The 27,969-nt window shown below is 37.4% G+C and overlaps 1 protein-coding gene across 1 annotated transcript; it reads right to left on the reverse strand.

The window, feature by feature from the left end:
• Positions 1-1,747: 1,747 nt before the first annotated feature.
• Positions 1,748-27,969, reverse strand: LOC136251062 (gamma-aminobutyric acid type B receptor subunit 2-like). Its single transcript, XM_066043439.1, has 15 exons — positions 27,226-27,969; positions 27,032-27,175; positions 17,527-17,697; positions 16,976-17,083; positions 16,094-16,159; positions 10,507-10,704; positions 8,620-8,880; positions 6,118-6,181; positions 5,969-6,070; positions 3,323-3,455; positions 3,026-3,269; positions 2,844-2,975; positions 2,473-2,790; positions 2,260-2,418; positions 1,748-1,931 (listed from the first exon to the last, which is right to left on the reverse strand). The coding sequence occupies exons 1-15, from the start codon at positions 27,487-27,489 to the stop codon at positions 1,830-1,832; spliced, it is 2,466 nt and encodes an 821-aa protein (XP_065899511.1). The 5' UTR covers positions 27,490-27,969; the 3' UTR covers positions 1,748-1,829.

Raw genomic sequence — 27,969 nt, forward strand, 5'->3', positions numbered from 1 at the left:
TGCAACTTCAGTCAAGCTACCTAGCAGTAATATTTCATAGCAAATAACTATTTTCCAGCAACGTTTCACCGTTACATATTACCGTTACTAAAATACTCTTAATAGTCACTAAAATACTCTAATACAACAGTCACTCAAATGCTCTAATAAAACAATCACTCAATACTCTAATCATGCATGGTTAAAGCTTTCAAACAAGATTGAAGAAATCAAGTTGAACCTCTTCAACTCTTCAATAGCTATTTATTTATAATGCTTATCTGAGCACTGTGCTATGCCTATTGTTCAGATATGTAGTCTGCTAAGATCATGAGATTACTATACATACTATTAGTAAAGTGTAGACAATCCAAATATTAATCTGTGACTCCTTGTACTGCATGGTGTAGCTGAAGAGGTCTGTCTTTTATATAACTGCTAGGCAACAAATAGTAAGGCAGACAGGTATTGATTATATAGTATACTTGAGAAATGCTTTGTCTAATGCTCTTGATGTTTAGTTAAATGTCTAGTTATTGGGCTAGTGCTGGCCATCTAACTATATATCAAGGAAGTTCACAATAAAAAACTTTCTGCATGAGTATATTTGCAAACTCCTAGCTCTTTCACTGGTGCACAGGGGTGTATATGGGCAGGCTTCCTGGGGTTCTGGAAACTACTCCCCTTTGAAAATTCAAGCTAAAAAAGCTGTAATCCTAGATAGTTCATGACACTTAAGTGTGACACAAAGGAATAATAGCTATTTATTGAGTAGAGGAGTACTGAGCAAAACACTGATAAGTATAGATAATAAATGGATAACTGTGTTGATTATTTCAATGTATTTCAATGTGTCTATAGCTACTAAAATTAACCTATGCAGTTGCTGCACATACTGAAGTTGCAAATTATGTGTTAACTTTCAAGGGATTAGTCAGAATTATACACTTACAGCTGCTCTTTGGTGTCATTAGTGTGTACTATCAATTTTAGGCCAGTTAGGAGAAGTGAAATATTAAGGTGTTGTCAGCGGCTGGGGGCTGTGCCTCAAGACCCCCACTGCCATCATCACCTTTTGTGTCAAAGTTGAACCCTCCTTTCAGAAATCCTGGTTACAGGCCTGCTGTAAGCTACAGTTGTTTTTGTAAGCACCTGTAATTTATTTTCCTAATACTTGCTGTACAAATCGATCTTTCTGTTGCTGCTACTTTGTAGGGCTGTAACTCCAAAAGCTGTTGGCATACAAGGCTGAAACTTAGCCAGAGCATGCACTCAGCTAAGTAGACTCTAAATATTCAATAATAAAGAATTTGAAAAATGCACAGGTTTTTGCAGATCTGGTCACATATAGTAAAGAAAAAGCACGCATGTAACTCTAAGCAGACCTTTGGCCAGCTTTTGGGCTTGCAGACACAAAAGGATATTCATGCCAAACAGTGAAGCTATGGCATGGGTGTAACTTTCAAAGGCGTACCCAGGGGGTTTGATTGTACACACTGTTTGAGACATTAAGAAATTGAAACTTCAGGTTTCTAGACTCTGGAATCTATCATGAACAGGACACATTTTAAGCCTTTATCTTAGTTAAGTAATAGTTTCTCACACAATTGCAACACTTATCGCATTGATATGAATAATAATTTTGTTGAAAAGATCGAGATACTCTAATAAAGCAGGCAGGCTATATAAACTACTACTCTAATATAATTAGCTGTAGTGGAAACCCCTTTTCAAAATTCCTGCTGGGTATCTTGAAGTGTAGTACACATTTTCTTAAATGGGCTGAATGATTTATTTAAAAACCAAACATTTAAACACAGTCTGTGTTTTGATTAACTTTGCACAATACATCATGCTGTTTTGTCCTTTGATAAGATCTCATCCATCTCTATCATATCTTCAGATGTTATCAAGTGACTTGTACTTTTCAGCATACAACTGCCATTCTTTAACTGCAATTAAGAAAACAGACCAAAATAATATATTTTGAGCAAAATGAGTACATAACAAAACAGATAATCATGCGCATAGCATATGCATTGACGAGTTTTCTTGCAACAAGTTCATGCATAAATAAGACAGGCAAATTGCATATAAAATTGCATGAGAATTCAGTAGTGAGAAATATATTCCTAACAGCATATACAAAAGGTGTTCTTTTGTCAATAGGTTTAGATGAGCAGACCACTTGTCATCATGAAGTTGATGCAGCACTGCATGTTAATCAGTAGGGTTCATAATTATAAGGGAATGTAGTTATAGTTAGCTTGTTACCCATACCTTTTTTAATTCTACATTAAGATCATTGATTTCCAAATTCAGACTCTCAATTTTTTTCTTATTTTCATCATCAGAATAAGCAACATTAGTTCTTTTAGGAATGCTATCAGTAGCGTGCAAGCTGTGTTCACCATTGGGATCAATGTAGACTTGATACACCTGAGTACAAATGCATGACAAATAATGTACATGCAGTCAATGGGTGATATATACCTTTGACATAAAGACCAATACCAATATTAAAGTTATACTTAACAGTATCATCATTCCCACTATACCATACTGTATGCTTGGAAAAGTTTGCAACAGAAATCCAATTGGAGTTAGAGCTATAGATACAATTACTGCTCCATAAACAGACATTGCAATAAACTGAGACTCGTTCAATGCTGAGTACTTCACTTTACTTGTCCCAATAGCCAGAAATAGCCCACCCAGTAAGACACATCCTTTGTAGCCAAATAGAATAAGTAACCACACTATGGAGTGATCAGATGAACACACTCTAATAATTTGAGGCAAGTCATCATCCTAGAATGAGAAAGAAATTATTAATAGATATAAAGATTAATTGTGGCACCAACATTGTCTCCTTCCATTTCTTCATCTTCCCTTCTCAACACAGCACTTGAGATTGCTGTCGATGGTATCATTATTGTAGTGTCTATTAGAATGAGCACTGCAACAATTGCAAACAGGTATATGTCTTTGACTGCCTATAAGTATTAAATTATGTAAACAGCTATAGGTATTATACCACACTTACAAATTTAGAATTTGGTTTAGCCACATTGAAGATATAATATATTCTCCACGTCTTGGCAAAAATCGATCCAAACAATAAACTAAATCCAATTGCCACCAACCAAATTTTTGTCTGACACAGATGATCTACTGTCGAAAATGACGCCACATTTTCATCCACTCCAAACAAAATCACTGTTATGTAAAATATAACTGCTCCAGCTATAATCATCACATTGACATATGGACTGGTAAGCTTCACTAGCCTAAATGTGTGCAGATGATTACAGCATGTATACCTGCAGTATAAGTAACGTACTTTTGATTTCTGAACCACAAGTTGAATATTAAACATACTACTGCAAAACATATTCCAAGAAAAGACAATACAGTATAAATGATGAATAATGCTAAAACAATATGAACAAACTCTTCATCCTCTGCAGCACCACCTGAACACCATCAGAAACACATGTAATATTTATATGTTTTATTGTTTCACAACACAAGAAGGTTTCTGCCTACACTGTATGGCAGTGTCCAAAATATGATGAAAGTATAGCTATGTGTAATTATTCTAGTTATCACTTGATTGGCATGCACATAACACGCAGTTACAGGTGAACTACATATTGATGGTGTAGCATATTGCAATAATTTAACAACTGTGACCATGAAAATACGCTTAACACCCTTACAAGAGAGATTTGTATGATTGAAAATGCACAATACCCAAGGGCGCACAGCGCCTAAAGTTAGAGTATGCTATATATTTCAGTCACATTCCAGTAATTGTAATATAGCTACACAATACACATGTAGATACATCAATAAAACTGTTAGTGCAGCGCCTATGACCCTCTAATTGAGATAATCATTCAAATTTTGATAAAAGCACCAAATTTCTTATGGAGTTTGTAGCACATGTACTAAGTGATTTTAGAAGGGGAGGCATGTAAAAAGTTCTTTGGAACATTTTGGATCTTAACAATAAAGCTATTTGTTTATATGGAAAACAACCAATATTCTATTAGTTTACAGGCTAGATCTAGTATTAGACTGGTACAAAGCCTGCAGCTGCAACATGATGGCCCATTAAAATGCCACATGAAACAAATTGTTTTCTCAGCCTGGCAGTAAACAAAATGACTGAAAATGCTATTTTCAAGGGGTTTTATTAAAGTTTTGCATTTCCAGTGCACACAGTTTTGTAGCGTAGTGTACAAGAATCATCCTGATGTGTATCGTTTAATATTGAAGGTGCATAATAAAAGTTATCAAATAATGAAGTTTTAATTTGTTACAGGTGGATATAAAATCATTGGAATATCAGAGTATTATGCCAAACAACAAGGTATCTCACAATAATAATTTGATTTGATCAAGATTGTAAGGATAATTACTTGATTTATGTATATGTGACCTAATTTTAGAAAACCGTCGATATACACACATTTATCAAAATTCGTTTTATTGGTTCTTTGTTGTCTACAGGGACAGAGGAATGGACTGGCTAAGTTTCAGCTTCATAAGTTAAGCAGTGTGGGAAAAGCAGCAGTAGACAGCCGGATGAGTGAATAAATCAATATGTACAGAAGACACCAAGAAACTAATTTACAGGTGCTTACATAAACCATCATAATTTACTGATACAATGGTGTACGGAGTTGAAGCTTTGCTCATTGTATTTGCCATGAATTTGTGAATCCACCAAGGTATACATTTTGCTAAAGGTATTCTTCTGTGATCTAGAAGAAGGTAAATTCATTGAAGAAAGATCGTTGTAAATTCTTTTGTCACTGCAACATAAACAATCGTCTGTGACTCAGAAACCCACCTGTGTATCAAGATGAAACAAGGATTTTTGAACTCCCTATGAATAGGGGAACATGATGATGCCTAGGATTTATCCACTGGAGTGTCATTCACCGACCAGCAAGGTGATAAAAACTTATGTAATTTTTCTGGAGCTTGTATTTTTTACTTATTGTTTTTAAGTGCGTTTTATTACAAAAGTACTATTGTGCATAGATTGATTGATTTCTAAAATTGAGTCGCATATACAGAGGGATTTCAAAAATTTTATGCCCACCTGTAACCAATTAAAACTTCATCATTCAATAGCTGTTATTATACACCTTCAATATAAAACAATACACATCACCTTCAATATAAAACGATACACATCGATCCTTGTATATGATACTACAGAACTGTATACATTGGAAATGTAAAACTTTAATAAAACCCCTTTGAAAATAGCATTTTCAGTCAATTTGAGGCTGAGAAAACAATTTCCATTTTTAAATGGGCCATCATGTTTGTTAACACTGACAGTATTAGCTAACTACTTAACATCTAATGTAGAAGATGACTGACTTGATACTGAGTAATATCCAGCATCATCAGCACCTCTTATTATCATGTTAGCTATCCATAAATGGATTTATAAAAGTAAACAAACTAGTGTAAAAGTAATATAAAAATTTAAAACATGGGAATAGAGGTCGCTGAAAAAAGTAAAGAAACAAGAGTCAAACAAGCCAGCATGTTAAACACACAGAGATCTCTATTTAGACTCAATGGATGGTAGTTAGAGACTTAGGAAAAAGCAGTAGCTTTAAGGGCAGATAAGTACTGAAAATGCTTCTGTATAAATGTTTATTCGAGATCTCTGTATGTTTAACATGCTGGCTTGTTTGGCTCTTGTTTCTTTACTTTTTTCAGCGACCTCTATTTCCATGTTTTAATTTTTTTAAATTACTTTTATACTATAAATGTATGGGCTCCATTTATCTTAACTTTTCCATTATCTGAGCACACCTAGGGCCCAAAAAGTTTGGATAATGGAGGGACTACTGTAGCTGCTTTTTTTGGCAATCTGTAATTCTCATAATTCAAATATGTCCGTAGAATTGTACCGAATAGTAAAACTTGTCTATACACAAACACGTGGGCAAAGAACCTGGAAACACTGTACTACTGCTTTCTCCATCTTCAAATACAAAGCTGTCATTTATTACTCTTCCACAGCATACTTTAATCAAATTTCCAGTGGTTTTATCACCTGTGATAATAATAAATATAATACATTCAAAATTTGATTTTACATACGCCTGTATTGAAGCAGTGTTACTCTTCCTGGCCTATCACCATTTTCATCAAACGAAACATCTCCCTGTACAGGTAATACACATACACTCCAGCTATATCCATATTAATTAAACTAGTGCAAAAGCAAACATTGAAAAATAGGATCAAATGTTTCCATATTCCTTTGAAGAATTGACCTAACCTATATAGCTATGTGCTATTAACAGTTTGCTATATATTTGTAATTGTTACAACCTATAGTTACCTTACTTTAACCCATGTAAATATCAATATATATATATATAAACCAGCATAACTAAAGTAAGGATTAAATATGCACATCAGGTACTGATCTCCCTTGTTTCATGCTATGTGTATTATTCTAATTCTCAACAGCTATTACTTGATTGGCATGTAACTAGTTACAGGTAAAATTACATATTGACTGCAGTAGATAACTGGATCAATCATTAGTACAAGCACTTGTAGAGGAGTATCAAGATAACGTTCCAATATCATCACATCTACCAATTTGATATTCAGCACTTCTGGGCTCACCGTTTTCCTGTTCAGAGCTCTATACTATAAACTGCCATTATTTCCTTTTCACATTGCAATAGCATTCCAGGAAAGTGCATGTGTATTCTACAATAAGTTGCTAGGTCAACTCACATGTGACTTCCAGCTATGATTTATATATGTTGTCATGGTTGTAATTTTAGCTATGATACTGTTCCTTAACAGGCTTGGAATGAAGTAAATCTTATGCAGCTTTGTGTATCATACAGTACAGCAGTACTGTATATTAGGGATCACAGAGGTTTGGGTTTTTCTGGCCAAAAAAATCATCCTAAAACTAGCTTCACAATACCATTCTGGTGTCTTGGCAGTATTGCTTAGGCCCAAAAGTGCCTTCAGTATGACCCTAAATGCTTCCAATAGATTGTTATGAAATTTTAAAAACTTTTTATTCACTGCAATTTTCTACTGCCTACCTGCCTGCCTGCCTGCAATGTAACTTGATAATGGCTAAGGATACGGGCTTGATTTTTTCACTGTTCAACGTTGCTTCGTCCCGAGACGTGCCTTTTGGCATACCACAGTACATACAACGCACACATCATGGACTTACCTTTGTGTCGCATTTCTTTATGCTGACAACCCAAGGTGTTGATTTGTGGTAGTGCGATGCATGGCTTCCGTACATTTGTAAATTGGAATTGTCTGTATTTTCTGTGGTGACTGGATTGATTGCAGAGGCGCTCACTGTTTTTCATTTGCAATGCTGTGTGACGGGCTGAAAGTGAAGTGTAATGGCCATCACTTTTGAGTCAGTAATTGATAGTTGGGAGAACGCGAATCGTCCGTATTCTTCTCTGGTGACTGGATTGGTTGCAGAGGCGCTTCTCCTATTGTTCTTCAGTTGTAGTGCTGTGTAATGGGCTGAACATAGCTGAAAGCAAAGCATAACGGCCACTTCACCTTCAAGTCAGTAATTGAAAGTTGGGGCGCGTGTTCAGATGAAAACATTAACTCTGGTGCCATCCTTTCTTTGATACGGTATGCATGGGTTCACCAGTCATAATAATTAATGTTACAAAAAAGTAAACAAACAAGTATGAAGAAAAAAGAAAAATTAGGAATTTTAAGGTCAATAGTAGGGAACAAGGGAGGTCGCCTACACCTGCAAATATACTAGTGAACATTTAATCCCTAATTCAGTCATGGGTATGGACTGAAGTAGGAAATAAATGTTCACTGTAGGTGTGGGTGACCTCCCTTGTTTCCCTACTTTATTTCTATGATCCCAAATCGAACTTAAAATTCCTAATTTTTCCTCATACTTGTATAGATACAGTTAAGTAGTTGGAGTTATTAGTAAATGAATTGGGTATTATGTCTCATACAGCAGTAAATCATGATAATATAGCAGAGCTTTGAAGAAGACATTGATGCTCAGTTCATAAAACGACTGCGACCATGAAAATTTTGTATTAAATTATTTGATTGTTCTATTAGAGTGTTTGCTTGACTGTTCTACTAAAGTATATCGATCTATTGTCAGATCTTAAGTGCTTAGGAGACTAGGAGTGAGGCTTAAGTTAGCCAAACAAGGGTATCCTTTAGCACCCTACCTTTCTAAAAATGAGTGTGGCCAAGATGAGTCCACACTTTGCCTAATCTTTCATCTTTTGTATCTTTTAAACTTTTGTACTCAAGTGGTAAAGAGGGGGTAGTTCAAACCCTTGAACCTCCTGGGTATGGGCCTAGTATTGCATTGGTCAATAAAAAGTGTATCACTATAGTAAGAAACACATGTATTAATCAAGCAACTGTACAGATTGATAGACAAAACACATTCAAAATCTGAATCTGTCTTGGAAACTTATTATCACAAAATATAAAGCTTAGAATTTCTCTTTATCTGCCAAAATTTACCAAAGCATTGTTCGTAAAATAGGATAACTATTTATGTGATGATTTGGTTCACAGAGATACATTGACTACAATAAATTCACTCACAGTTAAACCAAAAAAATTAACTTTTAGTGCTTCCTCATATAATGTCCTTGAGATGTTTCTAGAATATTGACCATCATAAGTAAAATTTTCCAATGCTATACCACTACTGGATAGTCTTGATGCAGTTCTGTTAATAGCCAGTGCTGCAGTCCAAGCTGCATCAAACATGAAGGAACTATCTCTTATGCCTACCAGATTATTCTGATTTCTGGCAAGTAGCTTTGGATTACTTTCATAATGTGCTTCAAATTGTCTCCAAGTCTATGATATGAAAATAGAAAGTTCAGTTGATTAACATGCATAACTACATTATTATATACACATGTAGATACAACAAATATGAATAAAAAGGTTAATGGCTAACATGTTGACTTTGGCAGTCAGAGATACACGCTTGATTTCTTCAACTAATTTGCATATATGAATGTCTGTACAAACGTATGTGTGTATGGGCATCCTGTTGTTTCCTTTTTTTGTTCAAAGCTTCCAAGCATTGCCTGCTTTTAATACTATAGCTATTAACTTTCAACTAAGACACATCAACAAGCTTAGCATCAAAGAACATGGTGAAACATATTGAAAAAGAATGACATTCTCTAATAGGGTAGTCACATGCTATAGCTACCCTATGCCTCACCTACATACGTATATACTGTTTTAAGGTTTGCTCTACGTATAGAAATTTATTGTTAAATCAGCTTATATAATTATTTTCTATCTTTTGCTGTCACGATAATAGTGATGCAAAAATAAGCATGTGGCCAGCAAGTGCTAAAATGTTCAATGTAATTACATTATATGAAAATATTCTTACACTAAAAATTAATCCTGAAAAGTTGGTGTGTGTCGCGTGCGCACGTACATCAGCTTGTCTGCTAGTAACAAAGTTGTTTGTTCAAGTTTCATATCTCTACTGGAAATCTGACCTAATTAAAAAGGGAAGTAGGGATCCAAGCAATAAAAATTAGTGAAACAAGAGATAAATGATGGTATTACAGTATACCTCTGTGAGAATTGGCATATCATAACAATTATTTTGTTGAATGCCAAAGTAGGGATTTTCTCCCGTAATACCATCATCACCCATCCCTTGTTTAACTTTTTATCACTTGGACCCCTACCTCATTTTAAAATTTAGTTTGCTCAGCTTTTTTTTGAGGTGTGACTGTTCTATTAGGGTAACTGCATCTCAAGTCAGCCTCTAGCCTACCAGGTCACTATTCCTTTTTTCACTGTGCCAGGTGTGGTCATCATGTTCACATAAATAGATTGTTAAGAGGTGTGGTCTTTGAGCTCAATTGTTATTGATCAACCAAGATCTCTAATGGGTAAGGTCTCAAACCTATGGTAAAGTTACTGGCATCTACCAGGTGTCCAGTATCTTTTACAGTGTGAGCACTTTAAATAATTTGTGGCATGTAAATATGCTGCTCAAGGAAAGTGTTAATACAGAAAATTAATGCCTCGACATGGTTTTGTTGCATGAAGTAAACAACGACCAGCCTGATTGAATAACAGGGTGCAGAAAACACACACTTATCGGAACCCCTTGGTGAGTTTGTTATTGTGGTATAAAATGGTGGCCATACACTGTTTCATTTGGCCTCCAGCCTTGTGACCGTGGTCAGGCATACAGGTGAAAATTCAAGTTTGGCATTTTTTTGTAAAAATAAAAAATCTATATCTAAGTGTTTTTTTGTTTTTAATGTTGTATTTGATGGTTTCTAGGATGAATTTTATAGGCAGAATTTTATAGGCAGAATTTTAGGTGGCATGCATCATTTTGGGGGGGGGGGATCCCTACTTAAGCAGTACTACCGCACTGTTTGATACCATGCACACATAGTAAATTTAATGAAATGATGTTATTACACAATTTTAACATACTATGTTTCCCACATTCAACACATCTTCTTGTTCTTCAGAAACTACAGGAAAATGGCTATATGTAAATGAGCCCAGCACAAAGTTTTGCAAATCTGGTTCATCAATTGTACAACTTTCACTAGCATTCCACCAGCGTTGTATGTACCAGTCAGGAAACATCCACTGATAAGTTGGATATCTCAACCCATATTTAAATGCCTGAAACATACAATACAGTGTAAAACATACAACAGGTTATTGTTAGAGATTATCTTTACAAACACAAGTATAAGATAAGCTTGAATGATACAATTTGATTACAATCTGTGCAAATGCAATCACAATATATGATTCATTAACAGGACAGGCAAACTAAATCCCTTGTCTCTCATTCAGCCAATTCCTAAATTTTATGTAGGTGGCAGTCATTATGTGGTGATGAGGAACAAGGGATCAAGCTCACTAGTACAGTTGCTATGAAAATCAATTTTTGTTGTCCCTTGTGTCTATAGTGCTATAATATCAAGAGTACCAAGCACATTGAAATGTTGCCAATTCACCTCTTTATTGCTCTACATAACAGATAAATTCAAGAAAGGTGGGAACATGGTGATATTTTGCTCAGCTAGACACATGATGATGAACATATTCCACAGATAGCTTATTACATACACATATACAAATGCAAATATACACTGTGTGTGTGTATATAATTATTTGTATATGCATGTGTGTGTGTGTATGTGTGTGTGCGTGCATGGATGCAGAGACGGAAGAGACATCTCTGTTTAAGGGGGCTGAGAGTCTAGCTTGGTGATGAAGCTTGGTGATGATGTGGCCTAGCTATAAGTTGAAGCCCCGCCAAAAAAAGTAACTACCTGCTGACAATCACTACCCTCCACCAACCAACTATATCTCCTTATTTATAACTACATATGTAGTTTGCTACACTGCTTCTCTGAAGAATACTGTGACTGCTCTATTAGAGTATCTCGATCTTGACTGCTCTATTAGAGTATCTCGAATTAGTGATGCTATTGAGCTAGGCTCTCAATGACAACTACAGATAATTTTAAGGGAGATTAACCCCTCCATTATCTTTTTCACAGGGGCTACAGCTCCACTTGCCCCCCTTTTCCACCGCCCCTGCATGGATGTATGTGTGTGTGTGTGTGTGTGTGTGTGTGTGTGTGTGTGTGTGTGTGTGTGTGTGTGTGTGTGTGTGTGTGTGTGTGTGTGTGTGTGTGTGTGTGCAGTGTTGGGAGTAACGCGTTACATAAGTAACGCGTTACGTAATATTATTACTTTTGTGGTAACAAAGTAATATAACGAAATACGCCATGAAAACAGGTAATATAACGCAAGATACTTTACTTACAAACGTAACGCGTTACCTAATTACTGTAACGAGTCTAATATGACATAATATTATTACTAAAAGTAACGAAGTTACTAATCTCGTTAGTAATCCTCTGAGTAACGCCTAACCACAATGGAGTAACGAGGCCTATTGAATGAAGTTTATTCACTAGCTTCTTACTTATAACCAAGATTTGTACATTGTCCAACAACGCAATCATGTCACGTGATAAGGTGGTAGTTTCACACGTGACAGCTTAAGGCTGTGGACACAAAGTAATATAATGTGTGACTGGATCTACGAAAACCGTTCTTATCGCCCAAGACAGGAAGCTTGATTTTTTTTACACAAACACAAAGCTTAATGAATGCACTATCAAGTTTCACTGCCACAGTCCACCAGAGTAAAGTGGTCTGCTTTTGCTGGCTGCTTTTCTAGAGCACAGTGGCGAGCCGTACGAGTGGTCTGGGGTCTTGATGGAGCCCTGGCCAACCAGGAGATGGCTGTGTGTGGCTGTACAGCTCTGTGGTGTTGGACAATGACCTGTACTGTAAATTTCCTTTCATTTTAGCCAGTTCTGAGCCCTGAATGGCCTATAACTTGGCCTAATTCATCCCAGCACGTCTCTTTTCAATTTTTGAACACCATCTTGCCCGCCTTCCAGGGCCCCCGCCTCCCACCCTTCTGGAGCTCGCCTACCCTTCTGGAGCTCGCCTGATACAGACAACCTCGGTTTAAAAACTATCTAAAATGGCGGGAAACTTAGCTGTTGGCTACTTCTTCAGTGGATGATCAGGAAGGTAAGAAATTGTTGTGAAACGTGTGAAAATTTGGTATGCGTAGCTACCACCATTGGCCAGCTACAACACACAGAATATTTAAAACCGACGTTTCTCGATACTTTTAAATGGGCGATAAGACCGGTTTTCCCAGAGACAGTCACATATGTAATATTATTACAGTTACTTTATTTTATGGGTAATATGTAACTGTAACTAAATAGTTCTGTTGCAAGTAATATGTAATATGTAACTAGTTACTTTTACAAAGTAACTTGTCCAACACTGTGTGTGTGTGTGTGTTGGACAGTTAACAAATGCCAACTGTCCATGTCTCACACAGTGAGTGAAGGTGCAGGTGGGACTTTGAGTACCCACAATTTCAACTGTGGGGCATGGTACAGCAGGTTACTAGTACTGCACCAAGAGGACTTAACTGTGCCAACTCATAGCACCTGAGTAGCACACAGGTGTCCCAGTGCATGATTGTTCACTGACCATGCCAGCACACAGGGGCGGATCCAGGGGGGGGGGGGGCTTTGGGGGCTGAAGCCACCCCCCTTCATATTTAGGCTTTACTTGATCAATATGCTGAGTATTATAATGAAATTTTGTCTTAGCATAATTATATGATCACTAATAATACAAATACTCATAAAACCACCTTATAAACATCTTTCCAAGGTATTATCAGTGGATTTATGCTAAAGTTTATGCAAAAAGGACCTGGGTCAGCATTGGAGGTGTACAAGATCGAGATACTCTAATAGAGCAATCTGCTAACTACTCTAATAGAACATTCACTGGAAACATGTAGTTGGTTCTGTTATGGAATTTTTCCAAATCTGCCTGCACCTATATATACAATGAAGTGCGTTGGTCTGTTTAAAGGGCTCCATTCATCTACTTGTGTAGTTAATATGTATGGCAATACTTAATTTAGGTACACAATTTCCATTGAAAATGCTCTCAGATTCAATCTTGTATTGTTCAAATTTCAAAATTTTCCACTTTCAACATTATTATTCTAACATGTACCTATTCAGTGTTGTGCAATTGTGAGAGGGATGCATCGTGTACTTGGTTGTCTGTACCTACCCAAACTTTTTCATTAACAAAATGCTTCAGAGAGCCATACCTATACAGTATATAAAATATTTACAGGCAGAAAATATTATGAATTTTATGTGGAAATGTCTCCAAATTGCAGTATTTTAGCATCTATTTTTCAAAATTTTCCTGGGGGGGGGGGGCATGCCTCCAGACCCCCCTAGTTCCAGCATGCTTCGCATACTGGGAAGTGTGCTTCACACACCGCTACCCAAGAGATTAGTACCTTGAGTTAGCCCCCCCCTTTTATAAATCCTAGATCCGCCCCTGGCGCATTGCTTTTGCTTGTGTGTGTGTGTGTGTATGTTATGTGTGTGTGTGTGTACAATAGCGAATCCAGCATCCCCCCCCCCCCTCCTTTATCTGCCCTTTCCTTTTAGGTACAGCTATATCTTGTAAGACTGCCAGTAAGGGAAAAATCAGTTTACTACTTCAGTAATAACATCTCAAGTAATATAACACATTAAATACTTAAAAGCACCTCCTTTTACTGCAGATTCACCTGAAACCAAACTCAAACTATCATCAGCACCTCCGTGCATACTAAGTTCCTCTAAAAATAATTATTATCGTGTGGCAGATGTTTAAGCCATTAATAGTTTTCGTAACAGTTTTTAAGACTTTACAATCTTCTGCAATGGCCTAAATGGTAAAATTAAACAGTATTATTTGCTGCTCTGTGTATGCACCAACTGCTAGCTATACACTAGCTGCTCAGAGTGAATCCCCTTTATAATGGTGTGGATCTGAACTTGTTTGTACCCCTCCCCTTGCCAGCTCCTAGATCTGCCCCTGGTGTATGTAGCAGTGGTGGAGACAGTAGTTGAAGTGGGAAGGGGGCTGACTAAAGTATAAAATCTCTGGCAACAGGAGGTTTGGGATGTTGTGTAGCCATTTTAGCTTTCATGATATCTCAAAGTTCACCAGAATTAATTTATAGATACAATTTGAAATATTCAACTAAAACACAAACTTGTTTAGTCATAAGTATTTAAAACAGGCTATTTACAGTTGATAAAAAGTAAAATTTCTAAGGCCAGTATTATCAACTACCCTAATAGAACAGTCACTACTATAATAGAGTAGTCATTTCCGTAGTTCAGTTAACCGAGAATCTGGATAAGTGGGGTCCAGATAACTGAGGTTCCACTGTAGTTACCCCCAACTCTGACTACATCTCTCTTATAAAGTAGAAATCCCTGATTCGAACCTTGGTAAATCTTTTTTCAACAGTTATTGTGCACTTTAAACCTCATGGTGACTGCTCTATTAGAGTATGCAATTTTACATTTATTTAGTTTTTCCTTTATAACTCTGCAGATATGACTCCATTGTTTTTCAAACCACCAAACACTGCCACGATGATTAGCCTATGTACACACTGATTTTCAAGTTATTCTCATGTTCAGTTTACGTGACTTCATGGATATTTATCAGATTCATAGGAAACTTGGAACATTAATTCATCTTGATACACTCTTCATTTTCTCATGGCAATTGAGCTGCTTGTTTGATTTTATAACAAAGCTTTGAAGCTTCAGTAACATTTTCAAAAAAAGCTTTGGAGCAACATTTGTTCCAGCTCTAACACACATATACGTGCACGCACACACGCACGCACACACACAGACATACACACAAACACATATGCGCACATGCACACAGACACATACATCAAGACACACGGTAGTGTGTTGTGTGGCCAAGAAAGCCAGCACGCCACACTGTGGGTATTGACAGCAAGAAAGAAAACAGCATTTTCATGCATGCATAGCTCCATGGCTCCTTCTCCAAAGCACACCATTTTTACATTATGACTATCTTCCAGGTAGTGTAGGATGCACAGATTAAATTTGCACCAACCATTTGTGAGATATGGACATGCAAAATGTATACATTATTATCTTCTTAAGCTGTAGGGGATCTACGGGGGCTTTGATTTCTTTTCGCACACTTTTCAATAATTGTGATGTCAACAATTATGAGCACAATTGATGGCTATTAGGGTGTACACTGTAGTACAAACTCTTACACTTTGTTATAGCTCCAGCCTCCAGTATAACCATTGTTTAAACTATAACCATACCAAAAAATACGTAAGTGGCAGCTTCCACAAGGAGTGACAATACTACTTGTTAGTATCTATGGTAATGAAGCTTTGGTGGGATAAAGCAGCATCCGAATGTTATGAAACTGAACAAAGCTTTGAAGCTTCAAAATATTTTTCACAACCCTAGTTTGTGTGTGTGGCACATACATGAACACAATCCAGTAACTACAAACATTACATAATGGGTCAAATTTAAGCAATATCTACTTATGTACATTCTGTGACTTGAACAATATAGTATTTGCTTACTTTACATATTACTGCTGCTGCATTTCTTTCATACATGTTTACAAAAATTATTCGAGCAGGAGAGTTCTGAAACAAAAATACAATCAACATATGTCTGTACAATAAATACAATGATAACAATGGCTATTCTGATTAGAAAAATTGTTGCTTAAATTACAAAGTAAAAACCTAAAAAGAAAACAAAGTTTGTCTATATTTCGCTGTTAGGGTGAGACTGTTGTATTGGTTTATAGTTGCTCTTCCTATAACAGGAACAACCTATTATGCCCCAAGTTATTTGGTGACAACTGGTGCAACCTTACTGAACAATTTGCAACTAACACTCTGACACAAATAATATATATATATATCTGGCTGAATAATTTATCCACTAATAGAGTATCCTTTAGCTTAAAACAAGTGCAACTATTCCATGACAGGAAAGAAATGGCTATAGTGATGTTAATGTCATTTTATTAACGAGTTCTAATAAATTTCCTTATTTCCTTTGATTGACATCAACATTATCTTCAGAAAATGTCAATTCTTTGCCATCACCTTAAGTTGTAAATCCTAGATGAAGATTAGATAGATCGATATAATCATGTTTTACCTCTAAACTATCTTGCATCCTACGAGTACTTTGCTACTGACTAATACTCTGACAATGTTCCTTCATGTCAGATAACAATCCTTGTAACATTGATTGGCTTATACTACAGTTATATTACAAATAACTTAAGTTTGGATAGTGTGAACAGTGAAGACATGTACAAGTAATGCCTGAACTACATGATAGATGCATGTTTTAACCAATAGACCTATCAGACCTTATGATTAACTGACGAATCAGAACATCCCAATTACACATCAGTATATATCACGTTAACAATACATACTCACTCTCAACTCCATAACTATGTTACGTGCATCACGACCACTGTTTAGGGTAAACTCCTTTATTATCCTCAAGTTGGCTTGAGAGAGTTCATTTCTAATTTGTGTGGTAGTCTATAAAAAACCAAAAGTATAAAAGATGTTAAAAACAGAACATTATGAAGACACATGAATGGTCTAATGTTAATAATATTTATTCCACACTGTAATACAATACATGAAACAGACACAGAGAAATGACTATACAACAATTTATACATGTTGCAATCATCTACATTTTCAAACCACTTGCAAATTCAATGAATTTGACTGTCATTACACAAAAAAATTCATCTTAATTTTGTCTCCATTTCTTCCCAATATATTAGTAAGGTCAAGACAAACATTAAAAAATTATTCAATTCAGCATTTAAAATGCTTCACAGTACTACAAAATGATTTAGATACTAACAAGAGATAATAGAGGAACAAGTGCTAAGGTGAATGAAAACAGACTATATATATTCTGTGCTCATAAAACATACATACTTATAATTTGAGACACTACAGAAGCTTACAAAAGTAAAAAGATTTTCTGATTGTGTTATAGTTGCAATTCTGGACCATCCAAATTCCTTCATGGCCGCCTTTATGCCAACAGCAACTTCTCCTTCACTGGACACTGTTCTCAGAAAGAGTGGAAAAGTGGCAACATCAGATAGATAGGGTGAAGAAGCTGATGCTGAAATCTGTAACAATACCATAATTGTGTTTTACAGTACAATTAATTATAATCTACATATGCAGCACTATGTATATCAACGTTGAAACTGGGTCACTACTGCTGACCCGGATGACCCACTGACCCGGATTTGACCCGGATGTGACCCGGATTAATTAAAGCCGAGACGTGTTTCGGCTAGTCTCGAGCGAGCGAACGATCCTACATTTTGAGCGTTCGATTCGTGTTGAGTAAATATTGCAACTTCAGCCTAGCTGTAGGTTGAAGACCAAAAAAAAAAAGGTCTTCACCTACTGATAATAGCTACCCCTCACCATAGATACCCTCAGTTTCGTGCTACATACTGCACTTACTAACAAATGGGCGTGGCTGAGCGTATGTTGGTAATGCGACAAGTGGGCGTGGCTCACGAAAGAGCTACGCGATAGCGTTTATAAGTTTCCACGTCGTCAAACTAACAATTTCGTTTCTCACGTGATTCAATCCGAGTCAGACCAAGATAAATTGTAAACCGGGTCAGACCTGGATGACCTGGAGAAAATGTGACCCGGATGACCCGACCCGGTTTCAACGCTGATGTATATATACTCAATCCTAGCCTCAATCACTTAGTATGGAAGTACTACTAAGGCTTGCATTTTAGGTACAGACAAAAGGGGGTCCACTCTGAGGCATACTAATGGCCATAGTATACAGTATATATGTGGTAACAAAAAATTCACTCCTTATATAGCATTATGTCTTATGGTTAGAAAGCAAATACAAACCTTTAAAATCAACAAATGATTTATCCCTTTTCTTTCTCCACTACCATGCATGAGGTGTTGATTCATGGTGACACATGACACATGGCTTAAGTCTTTTATTTTCCAAAATGTGGCTTGATTGATTGTAGAAGCGCTTTCTCGTATTGTTCTTTGTTTGTAACACTGTGTAATGAGTGGAACTAAAGATGAATGGCCACATCATCTTTCAGTAATAATTGATGGTTGGGGGTATGACCAGTTACATAGTGATAGTGACTGGATTGATAGCAGAGGTGCTTCTTGTACTGTTTATTATTAGGCAGTGGTTACTAAACCGAAAGTCAGTTCAATAAGGCATACTGGCTATTGAACCGACAGTAAAACTTAGACAAAAAAGGTTACTAAATGAAAAAAAAATTGTAGCATCCAGAGTTCAAACGTTGGACCATCGGTGTGATAGCTCTGTGTACTACCGGCTGTGCTACTGCTGCTAGCTCCCCAACTCCCTTACTTTCTATCTTATAAATGTGACTCAAGAAGTGTATAGTAAGAAGAACGTAACTTAAAGGTGAAGAAGGAACCAAAGCTGAACCCGACCGTATCCCTAATGCTGATACTACTTGCCACATGCCCTAAAGTTGAATACTTGGGGAAAAACTACTGGACACGTGCCCTAAAGTTGAAGATGGGTGCCACAAGTTGCCAATGTTTAGATTGTATATAAAAATGAAGATGTGTAGCTAAAGGCAGTTACTTTTAAAAAGTGATATTGCTCAATACTGCCACTATTGCAATTGGTGGATTTTTATAATTAAGTGTATTTAGTAATTGTGACTGGATCTGCGAAAACCCAACATGATGGCACAAGCCTAAATTTTCAGTATAAGCCATTGATTACAATGGGTAAAATATTTGCGTAATTGAAATTTTTTTTGTAAACATTTAAATGCTTTGTTCTTTGTGAAGAAAGGGTCCAGTGATAAAAATCTGGATATCATCTTATTCGCCTACTAAATCTTTGGTTCGTTGCAGTAGACTAAAGTATACGTGAGTTATGGGCATTTGCTTACATTATGTCAAAGTGATTGTACATGATTGATCTTTGTATTCCCTAAATAAATCGAAAAAATTGATCTTTCTTCACTGATTTCGTCTCTGTATGTAGTGAAGAAAGGTGATAGAATGAAAAACATACCCAAGTAATGGACTCCCCTATTCATGGCGAACACAATAGTGCAAGTTGAAACTCTGTACTGCATTGTGTTTGTAAGTTACAGCAGTTTTTGTAAGTGCCTGTAATTTAACTTCCCAATACTTGCTGTACAAATCGATCTTTCTGTTGTTGCTACTTTGTAGGGCTGTAACTCCAAAAGTTGTTGGCATACAAGTGAATAAAATTTGGCCAGAGCATACACTTGGCTAAGTAGATTATAAATATTCAATAACAAAGAATTTGAAAAATGTGCCATTACGTCGGGTTTTCGCTAGAGCTCGGCGGTACTGAAATTTGAATACACGGTATTAGTAACAGGAAAATATCATGGTATATCGGTATATGGTTGCTTGTTATTGTAACTATTGCATCATTTCTTGGGCCTAGTATGCATCCCCAAAACCAAAAATATATAGTTCAGTACAAGTAGGCAAGTGTTGTAATGTGACTACCTCAAGTTTTTATTTAGGACGTGTCTGCTAAACCATCAACAAATTGGATAATTAAACACCAAAGGCTGGGTTAAAAGCAATCCTATACCGGTATTCATCGATATACCGGTATTTCGACATATTGGTTATCAAAGGCAGTCACGGTATGATAATCAGTTATAATAATTTATCACGATAAACAGTATCTAATCCAAAACAGCCAAGCCGTAAAAAAAGAGTGCGGCCCTCAAAAAGGCTATTGTGAAAAAAGATGTGAAATCCAAGGTGGCGGCCAAGTAATGGCTGTGATGATAGGTTAATGGTAAAAATTTTAATTACGACAATTCAGATGAATTTGGTGCCAAATCCTAGTGGAGGAGGCAACACAAATTCACCTGAATTGTCGTTATTAAAATTTTTACCATTAACCTACCATCACAGCCATTTCTTTGGATTTCACATCTTTTTTCACCATAACCTTTTCAAGGGCCGCACTCCTTTTTTACAGCTTGGCTGTTTTTGATTAGATTTCACTTCTTTTTGTATTTGTATACCCCAAAGCCGGCCTATGGCCAGCTTTGGGGCTTTTTAACATACATTTTTTTCTTTACCACAGGAAAAAGATGAAGCAGATTTTATAAATACTTTAACTCATTTTGATTTTATGAGTAAATGTACAAATTATATATATAATGCATATATTTATTACATGTCAATTAATTCCCACAGGATAATTTGCAGCTGATCTCTCTACTGGATGACTTGAAATGTAGTTGAACTCTCTACAGGGTGATTTGCTTGTATGTAGATGAACTCTTTACAGGATTCTCTCTACAGGGTGACTTGACTCTACCTGAACTCTCTACAGGGTTATCTGTTTGTAGTTGAACTCTTTACAGGGTGATTTGTTTGCAGTTGAACTCTCTACATGATGATTTCTTTGTAGCTGAACTCTCTACAGGGTGAATTGCTTGTAGCTGAACTCTCTATAGGGTGATCTATTCATAGCTGAACTCTCTACAGAGTAATTTGTTTGTAGCTGAACTTTCTACAAGGTACAGTATCTTCTTCTAGCTGATCTCTCTACAGCGTGAATTGTTTATATCTGAACTCTCTACAGGGTGATCTGTCCGTAGCTGACCTCTCTACAGGGTGATTTGTTTACAGCTGAACTCTCTACATGATGGTTTCTTTGTAGCTGAATTCTCTACATGGTAACTTCTTCTAGCTGATCTCTCTACAGGATGACTTGTTTGTAGCTGAACTATTTGCAGGGTGATTCTTTGTAGCTGAACTCTCTACAAGATGATCCTTCTAGCTAATCTCTCTACAGGATGACTTGTTTCTAGCTGAACTCTCTAAAGGGTGATTTATTTGCAGCTGAACTCTCTACATGATGGTTTCTTTGTAGCTGAACTCTCTACAAGGTAACTTCTTCTAGCTGATCTCTGTACAGGGTGACTTGTTTCTAACTGAACTCTCTACAGGGTGATCTGTTCGTAGCTGCACTCTCTACAGGGTGATTTGTTTGCAGCTGAATTCTCTACATGATGGTTTCTTTGTAGCTGGACTCTCTACAAGGTAACTTCTTCTAGCTGATCTGTCTACAGGGTGACTTGTTTCTAGCTGATCTCTCTCCAGGGTGATTTGTTTGTAGCTGAACTCTATACATGGTGGTTTCTTTGTAGCTGAATTCTCTACAAGGTGACTTCTTCTAGCTGAACTCTCTACAGGGTAATCTTTTCGTAGCTGAACTCTCTGCAGCTGAACTCTCTACATTTGTAGCTGAACTCTATACAAGGTGACTTCTTCTAGCTGATCTCTCTACAGGGTGACTTGTTTCTAGCTGAATTGTCTATAAGATTAACTGTTTCTAGCTGAACTTCATACAGAATAACTTGCAATGTAATATAATTCTTTAATGGAGTAAGTTATAAACGTAGCCGAATGCTCTATTAGAGTGACTGTTCTATTAGAGTATCTCAATGTCGCATTTGCTACACGTAGTTGGGTTTCGAATCATAACTCAGTGGTTTGTAATCTGATTCTTCTGTACTACTGCAAGGGCTTTCTATGATGATTACTCCAGCTACACACCGATTTTCAGCTCATTGCTCTGAGCGGTTTTCCTGGAAGGCGTGAAAACTAATAGTTATTTTATTCGTAAAAATCGATTGCGTAATTGTGACACAGGTTGGGTTTTGTGTCATATCTCCATGGTTTTTATCCCGATTCCTTTCAAACCACAAAAAGGCACTCCTACGATGGTTACTCCATCTACATTGCAATTTTCAGCTCATTCCTTCGAGGAGTTTACCCTGTAGGTGTGACAGACCTTCGACCTTATTTTACGCGAATAATCGATCATAACTCCGTGAATGTTCATCGGATTCCTACCAAAGTTGGTACTGAGATCTGCCTTAATGAGACCTTCAAGTGTGCCACAGTTCATCCCGATTGGAGCACGCATTCGTGTTTTATGGCGGATTTTGCGAAATGAAGAACTAGAAGAAAAAAACGAAGAAATTAAAACAAACTTTTGTTCACTCGTATCTCAGAAATGGCTGGAGCGATTGTCTTCCAATTTGGTATGTAGACTCCCCTAACTGGCCGGCACTTCTTTAGCAACTTTGGTTCCAATCGGATTAGGGATCACAGAGCTACATAGGTGTGAAAATTGCATTTTCTTTCTTCCTGCTAATATACTCACGGTGTGGCGCGCCGGCTTCTTGGGCCGCACGACACACTATCATGTGTCTTGATTACCGATATATCGCAGAGTACTAGTTTTTGCAGATCCGGTCACTTATTTTGCGACTTATCAATTGCTTCGTTGCTAAGGAAGCGTGTGACCATAAACTATGTACCAAAGCATCTTCTCTACTGTTCTTTGTTTGTCTACCCTGTTTTATCTCAACAAAGCCTTCTTCATATTTGTATGCGTACATAATTTTCGTATGCGTATAAGCTGGACACACTTCTTTAAGCTAAAAGGGATACAAAATTTATGAGGCCCACTCTGTAGTTTTTCAGTTGTTATCTAATGTAAAATTCCCACAGAGCGTAATAGGAAAGGAGTGCACAATGTGCCAAAAATTGTATTTTAAAAACTAACTACCTTAGAGGAAAATTTACCTCTCTAAAGTTTAATACAGCGCTTATGCAGCCTTCATTTCAGCTGTTTTTAATATAAAACTGTGTGTACAAACAGACACAGACACAGACACACACACAATTAACAGTGCATACCCCACAGGGTGAGTGCCTAGCAAAACTTGCGGCGTTGACCATCGTCAGTCTAGAAGTAGTTGCAGCAGCAGAGATAAGTGCTATGATGTTTTCTTAGTGAACCAGGCTGCTGATTTCTGAATTTCAGCATACTATAAACATCCAATCCATAAGTATGGAACAGCGTTGAAACCGGGTCGGGTCATCTGAGTCACATTTTCTCTGGGTCATCTGGGTCCAACCCGGTTTACAGATTATCCGGGTCTGATCTGGATTGGATCACGCGAGAAATGAAATTGTTAGTTTGATGATGAGGAAACTTATTAACGCTAGTCGCGCAGCTCTTTCGTGAGCCACGCCCACTTATCGCATTACAAACATACGCTCAGCCACAACCATTTATTAGTAAGTGCAGTCTGTAGCACAAAACCGTGTCCATTGCTGTCTACAAGCTTATGTGGAGCCACGCCCACTAATCAATTATTGAACGGGTTGTAGATAGTCTAGTCTTGCAGCATGATAAGTACTTTTGTGAGCCACACCCACTTTAATATATTGGGAAATTGTAATGCTAGGTGTGCACAAAGCCACATCCAATAGCTGTCTGTAAACTCACAGTAGCTACGTGGAACCAAACTCACCAACTGATTTTAAATTATAAACCATATATTATTGAGAGAGTCTATGTATAAACTTACCGGCTTAGTTATTATATAACTACTCGGTTAGTCAACACGAATCGAACCATAGGATCGAACGCTCAAAATGTAGTCTCGCTCGCTCGAGACTACCCGAAATATAGCTCTTATCGCATGCCTCGGCTTTAAATAATCCGGGTCACATCCGGGTCAGTGGGTCATCCGGGTCAGCAGTAGTGACCCAGGTTTCAACAATGAGCTGGTATGGAACTGTACGAGTGTGAACGTTTTAAATGCAATTTTGTACTTACAAGCTGCTGGTGTTTGTAAGCGTTTAAACGTGGAACTGTTTTATTAAATGTCAAGCTTTAGAACAGTGTTGTGGCCTTTCAGGTTCACATTTCATACACTAGCCTGTATTGTACAAAGTAGGTGTTTGCCTCTGCCCATTTCATAACAAGAGACATTTGGCTGACTGCTTCATGCATGCTAATGCTTATAAGCATGCAGGTGATTAATCCCTACTTCAGTCTACTGCTATGACTGAATTAGGGATCAAATCTCCTCTAGTATATCAGCAGGTATAGGCAACCCACTTGTTTAACTATTTTTTCTATGTTCCTAATATTTCCTTCTATTTATTTGTTTACTTTTTGTAACGCTATTATGAATGGTGAACCCACGCATACTACATCAAAAAGAAAGAATGGCACCAGCCTTAATATTTTCATCTAAATGTGTGATTACGTAAAGTGCCATTACGCTTATTTTCAGCTATGCTCAGCCTGCTACACAGCATTACAAATGAAGAGCAATACAAGAAGTGACTCTGTAATCAATTCAGTTCAACATGGAAAATTTCCATTGCAAACATAGGGAAGCCATCACGTGCTACTGTGAATCAACACCTTGGGTTGTCAGCAAAGGTAAATGGAGCACAAAGGAGGACAAAAGTAAGTCCATAATGTATGCATTGTATGTACTGCAGTATGTCAAAAGGCACCTTTCAGGCTGAAGTGATGTCTAACAGTGAAAAAATCAAGTCCATGGCCTTGGCCATTATTGGGTTATGCTTATCTGAATGTATTGGTAAATAAGTCAGTAGTCAGTTACCAGAAAATTCCAATGAATAAATAAATTTCTTTTACAATTTCATAGCAGCCTATTGGAAGTGTTTTGGGTTGTAGTGAAGGCACTTTTGGGCTTGGTTATACCTAACCAATATGCCAAGGTGCCATGAAGGTATTGCTAGAAAGTGCAAACCTCCACGATCCCTAATATACAGTACTACTGTACTTTATGCGTGATAACTACCAAAGGTATGCCTACAACCATATAAGTAATACATACCAATATCATTGTAATAGGGAAGGCCAAACTAGGGAATCAGAATCATTACAATTTGAATGTAAACTTCCCCTGCATTCTACCTAAACTAAACAACATTGATTTCATGCCACAGAAGGACGTGCTAAGGATGATGTGGCCACTACAATGCACACACTGTGGGGCTTTAATTTAACTTAATATGGAAAGTGAAATAAATTCAATCTCCCATGCAGTTTGGTCAGTGGGGGGTACCATAAGCATTATTAGTCACAACTTTTAACAACATGACATTTACTGACACAATTGTTAAGTCTATCATAAAGTTTTGCTTATTTGTTGAAAAATATGTTTAGTATAATGCACCTATTAACCCCATCCGGAGTTGAAAACAGGTCAGGTAATTCAGGCCAAGTCAACCTGCTTTATAGAATACCCTGGTGTAATTCAAAATGGATCACACATGTGAATGAATAAATAATGGGGAAGTGTACGTACGCATCATAGTGCAGCTTTTTGTGTGGGCCACTCCCATTTATTAGGAATGTGCATAGGTATACATGAAGCTATGCCCAAGTATTGGTAAGTTTGTTGCTGTCCGTGTCCACGTCTACTAATTGATTTAGATTATAAAACTTTGTGTAAGTGTTTGGTTATTATCCGTTTACTTAAGAAAAAAAAAGTCATAATATACAGACGTAGTACATGATGCAAGCCTTATAAATATCATATCCAGGTCTGACTCAGTGGGTTCTGTGTCAGCAGTACTGACCCAGTTTCAACACTGTCCCCATCTCTCATCCAAGGTTAACTAGCTAGCTATACAAGACAATTGACAAACTCTGGTGTAAAATTTTCCTGCATATCTTCCCACTATGTCACCACCTCCAAATACGGGATTCTATAAGGGATTTAATCAACCAATAATCTTAGCAATTGTAGTGGTCAATAGCCCAAGAGGTAACATAGGGTAAGATGTGAATTTCTAGTCTCGCGTGGCCAGACCGCTTTTTCTCCACACGGCACTTATTGATTGGAAATGATAATCGCCTGCTCCGAGAAAGGGTCTGGAACAGTTGGCATAGACAACTCATTTCTAATACCCCCAACCACCATGGAGGGTGTTAATGAATTCCAACAAGCCTTCTCCCACAACTTGGCCCACAAACATTGAATATTCGAGTTCTAAGAGTTTTCAACAAAAAGATTTTGTACTGTGAGACTAGTAGCTTTACTGCAAACACTGTGAGAAGATTTGACTGTGCTGTAGAAGAAACCGGTACGGTTTACAACACGAGATATACATTGTATTTACCGGTTAAATTAGGAATAGTGTCAGTCGCTTTTGTCCCAAATCCACGCCTCTGACTTTGAGTGACCGGCACACAAAGCAAGTGCTGAAAAAGATTTAAAACTTGAATATTGAATGTTTGTGGGCCGAGTTGTGGGCGAAGGCTTGTTGGAATACATTAACATCCTTCATGGTGGTTGGGGTGTTAGAAAGGAGTTGCCTATGCTAACCATTCCAGACCCTTTTTCGGAGCAGGTGCTTATCATTTCCAATTGATAAGCGCCATGCGGAGAAAAAGTGGTCTGGCCACGCGCGACTAGTGAATTTCAAATCCCATTTATACAATAGAGGAGCCAGAGTGTGGAACATGGCATGGATATGTAGCAGATGTAAGTGCATAACCTAGCTAAGTACTGCATGGGACAAGCTTTCAACTTTTACTAATTAGAATTATGTTAGTGTACTGACCTGCACAAGGTTCCAGTTAGGAGCAATTTCAGCAACTGGCTCTGCAGCAACAGAACAGCCTGGTCCAAGTAACATTATTTGATTTTCAGCAGATGACAAAAATATTTGGTCGATAAAGCTGCGTAAAGTAGGAGCGGGTTGACACTGCATCAGAGAACCATACATTATGTCGCCTTTCAGTTATAGACACTTACCATGGAGTCATTCAAATTATAGGAGAGGTAGTATTGAAGCGAAGAGTCATTATTGATTGTGTCTAGGGCTAGGTCTAAGGCAACTCCAAACCCTGTAAAATCTGACTGGCCTTCTTGAGCAATAAACGCTCCAAGACGAAGTGTTTCTTTCCCATTAGTCATAACAATCGCAGACAAACATATTAAAACAAAGGCAGGATGTATAACGCTTGTCGCTGTCATCCCTGAAGGTCTTATGAGTATATATCCATTCTCCATTCGCATCGATCAGTCTGCATTGCCTATCAAGATGTGGGTGACGTGATGAAGTCACATGACAGTAGTTTGGGCGTCTCAATCATCTCCTTAATTACATTCAAGCAGGGGAATATCCCCTAAACGCCACAGGCAAGTACAGGCACTGATCCAGAAATAAATCAAGGTGGGTGCCAAGTAGTCTCGCGTGGCCAGACCGCTTTTTTCCGTATATTGGGTGGGGAAAAAGGGTCTGGTGCAACTCCAATAGCTGTTTACTTCTGAGCCGTCCCCACATTCCGGGGACGCTAATTGAATAACATTGGTCACAAAGGAGGTGCCATGACGTCAGTAAAACTATGAAGTATTCCTACACTCCTGCTCCGGTTGTGAGTCTTGTTACACGATGAGGATTAACTTTCAAGACGCTATAAAAGAGACATCGGAGCAAATTAAGATTCGTTTAAAGGATAAACAGATCTCTAGTTAACTTACTGACGTCATGGCACC

The sequence above is a fragment of the Dysidea avara genome, chromosome 3, assembly GCF_963678975.1.
Source record: "Dysidea avara chromosome 3, odDysAvar1.4, whole genome shotgun sequence".
NCBI classification, from domain to species: Eukaryota; Metazoa; Porifera; class Demospongiae; order Dictyoceratida; family Dysideidae; genus Dysidea; species Dysidea avara.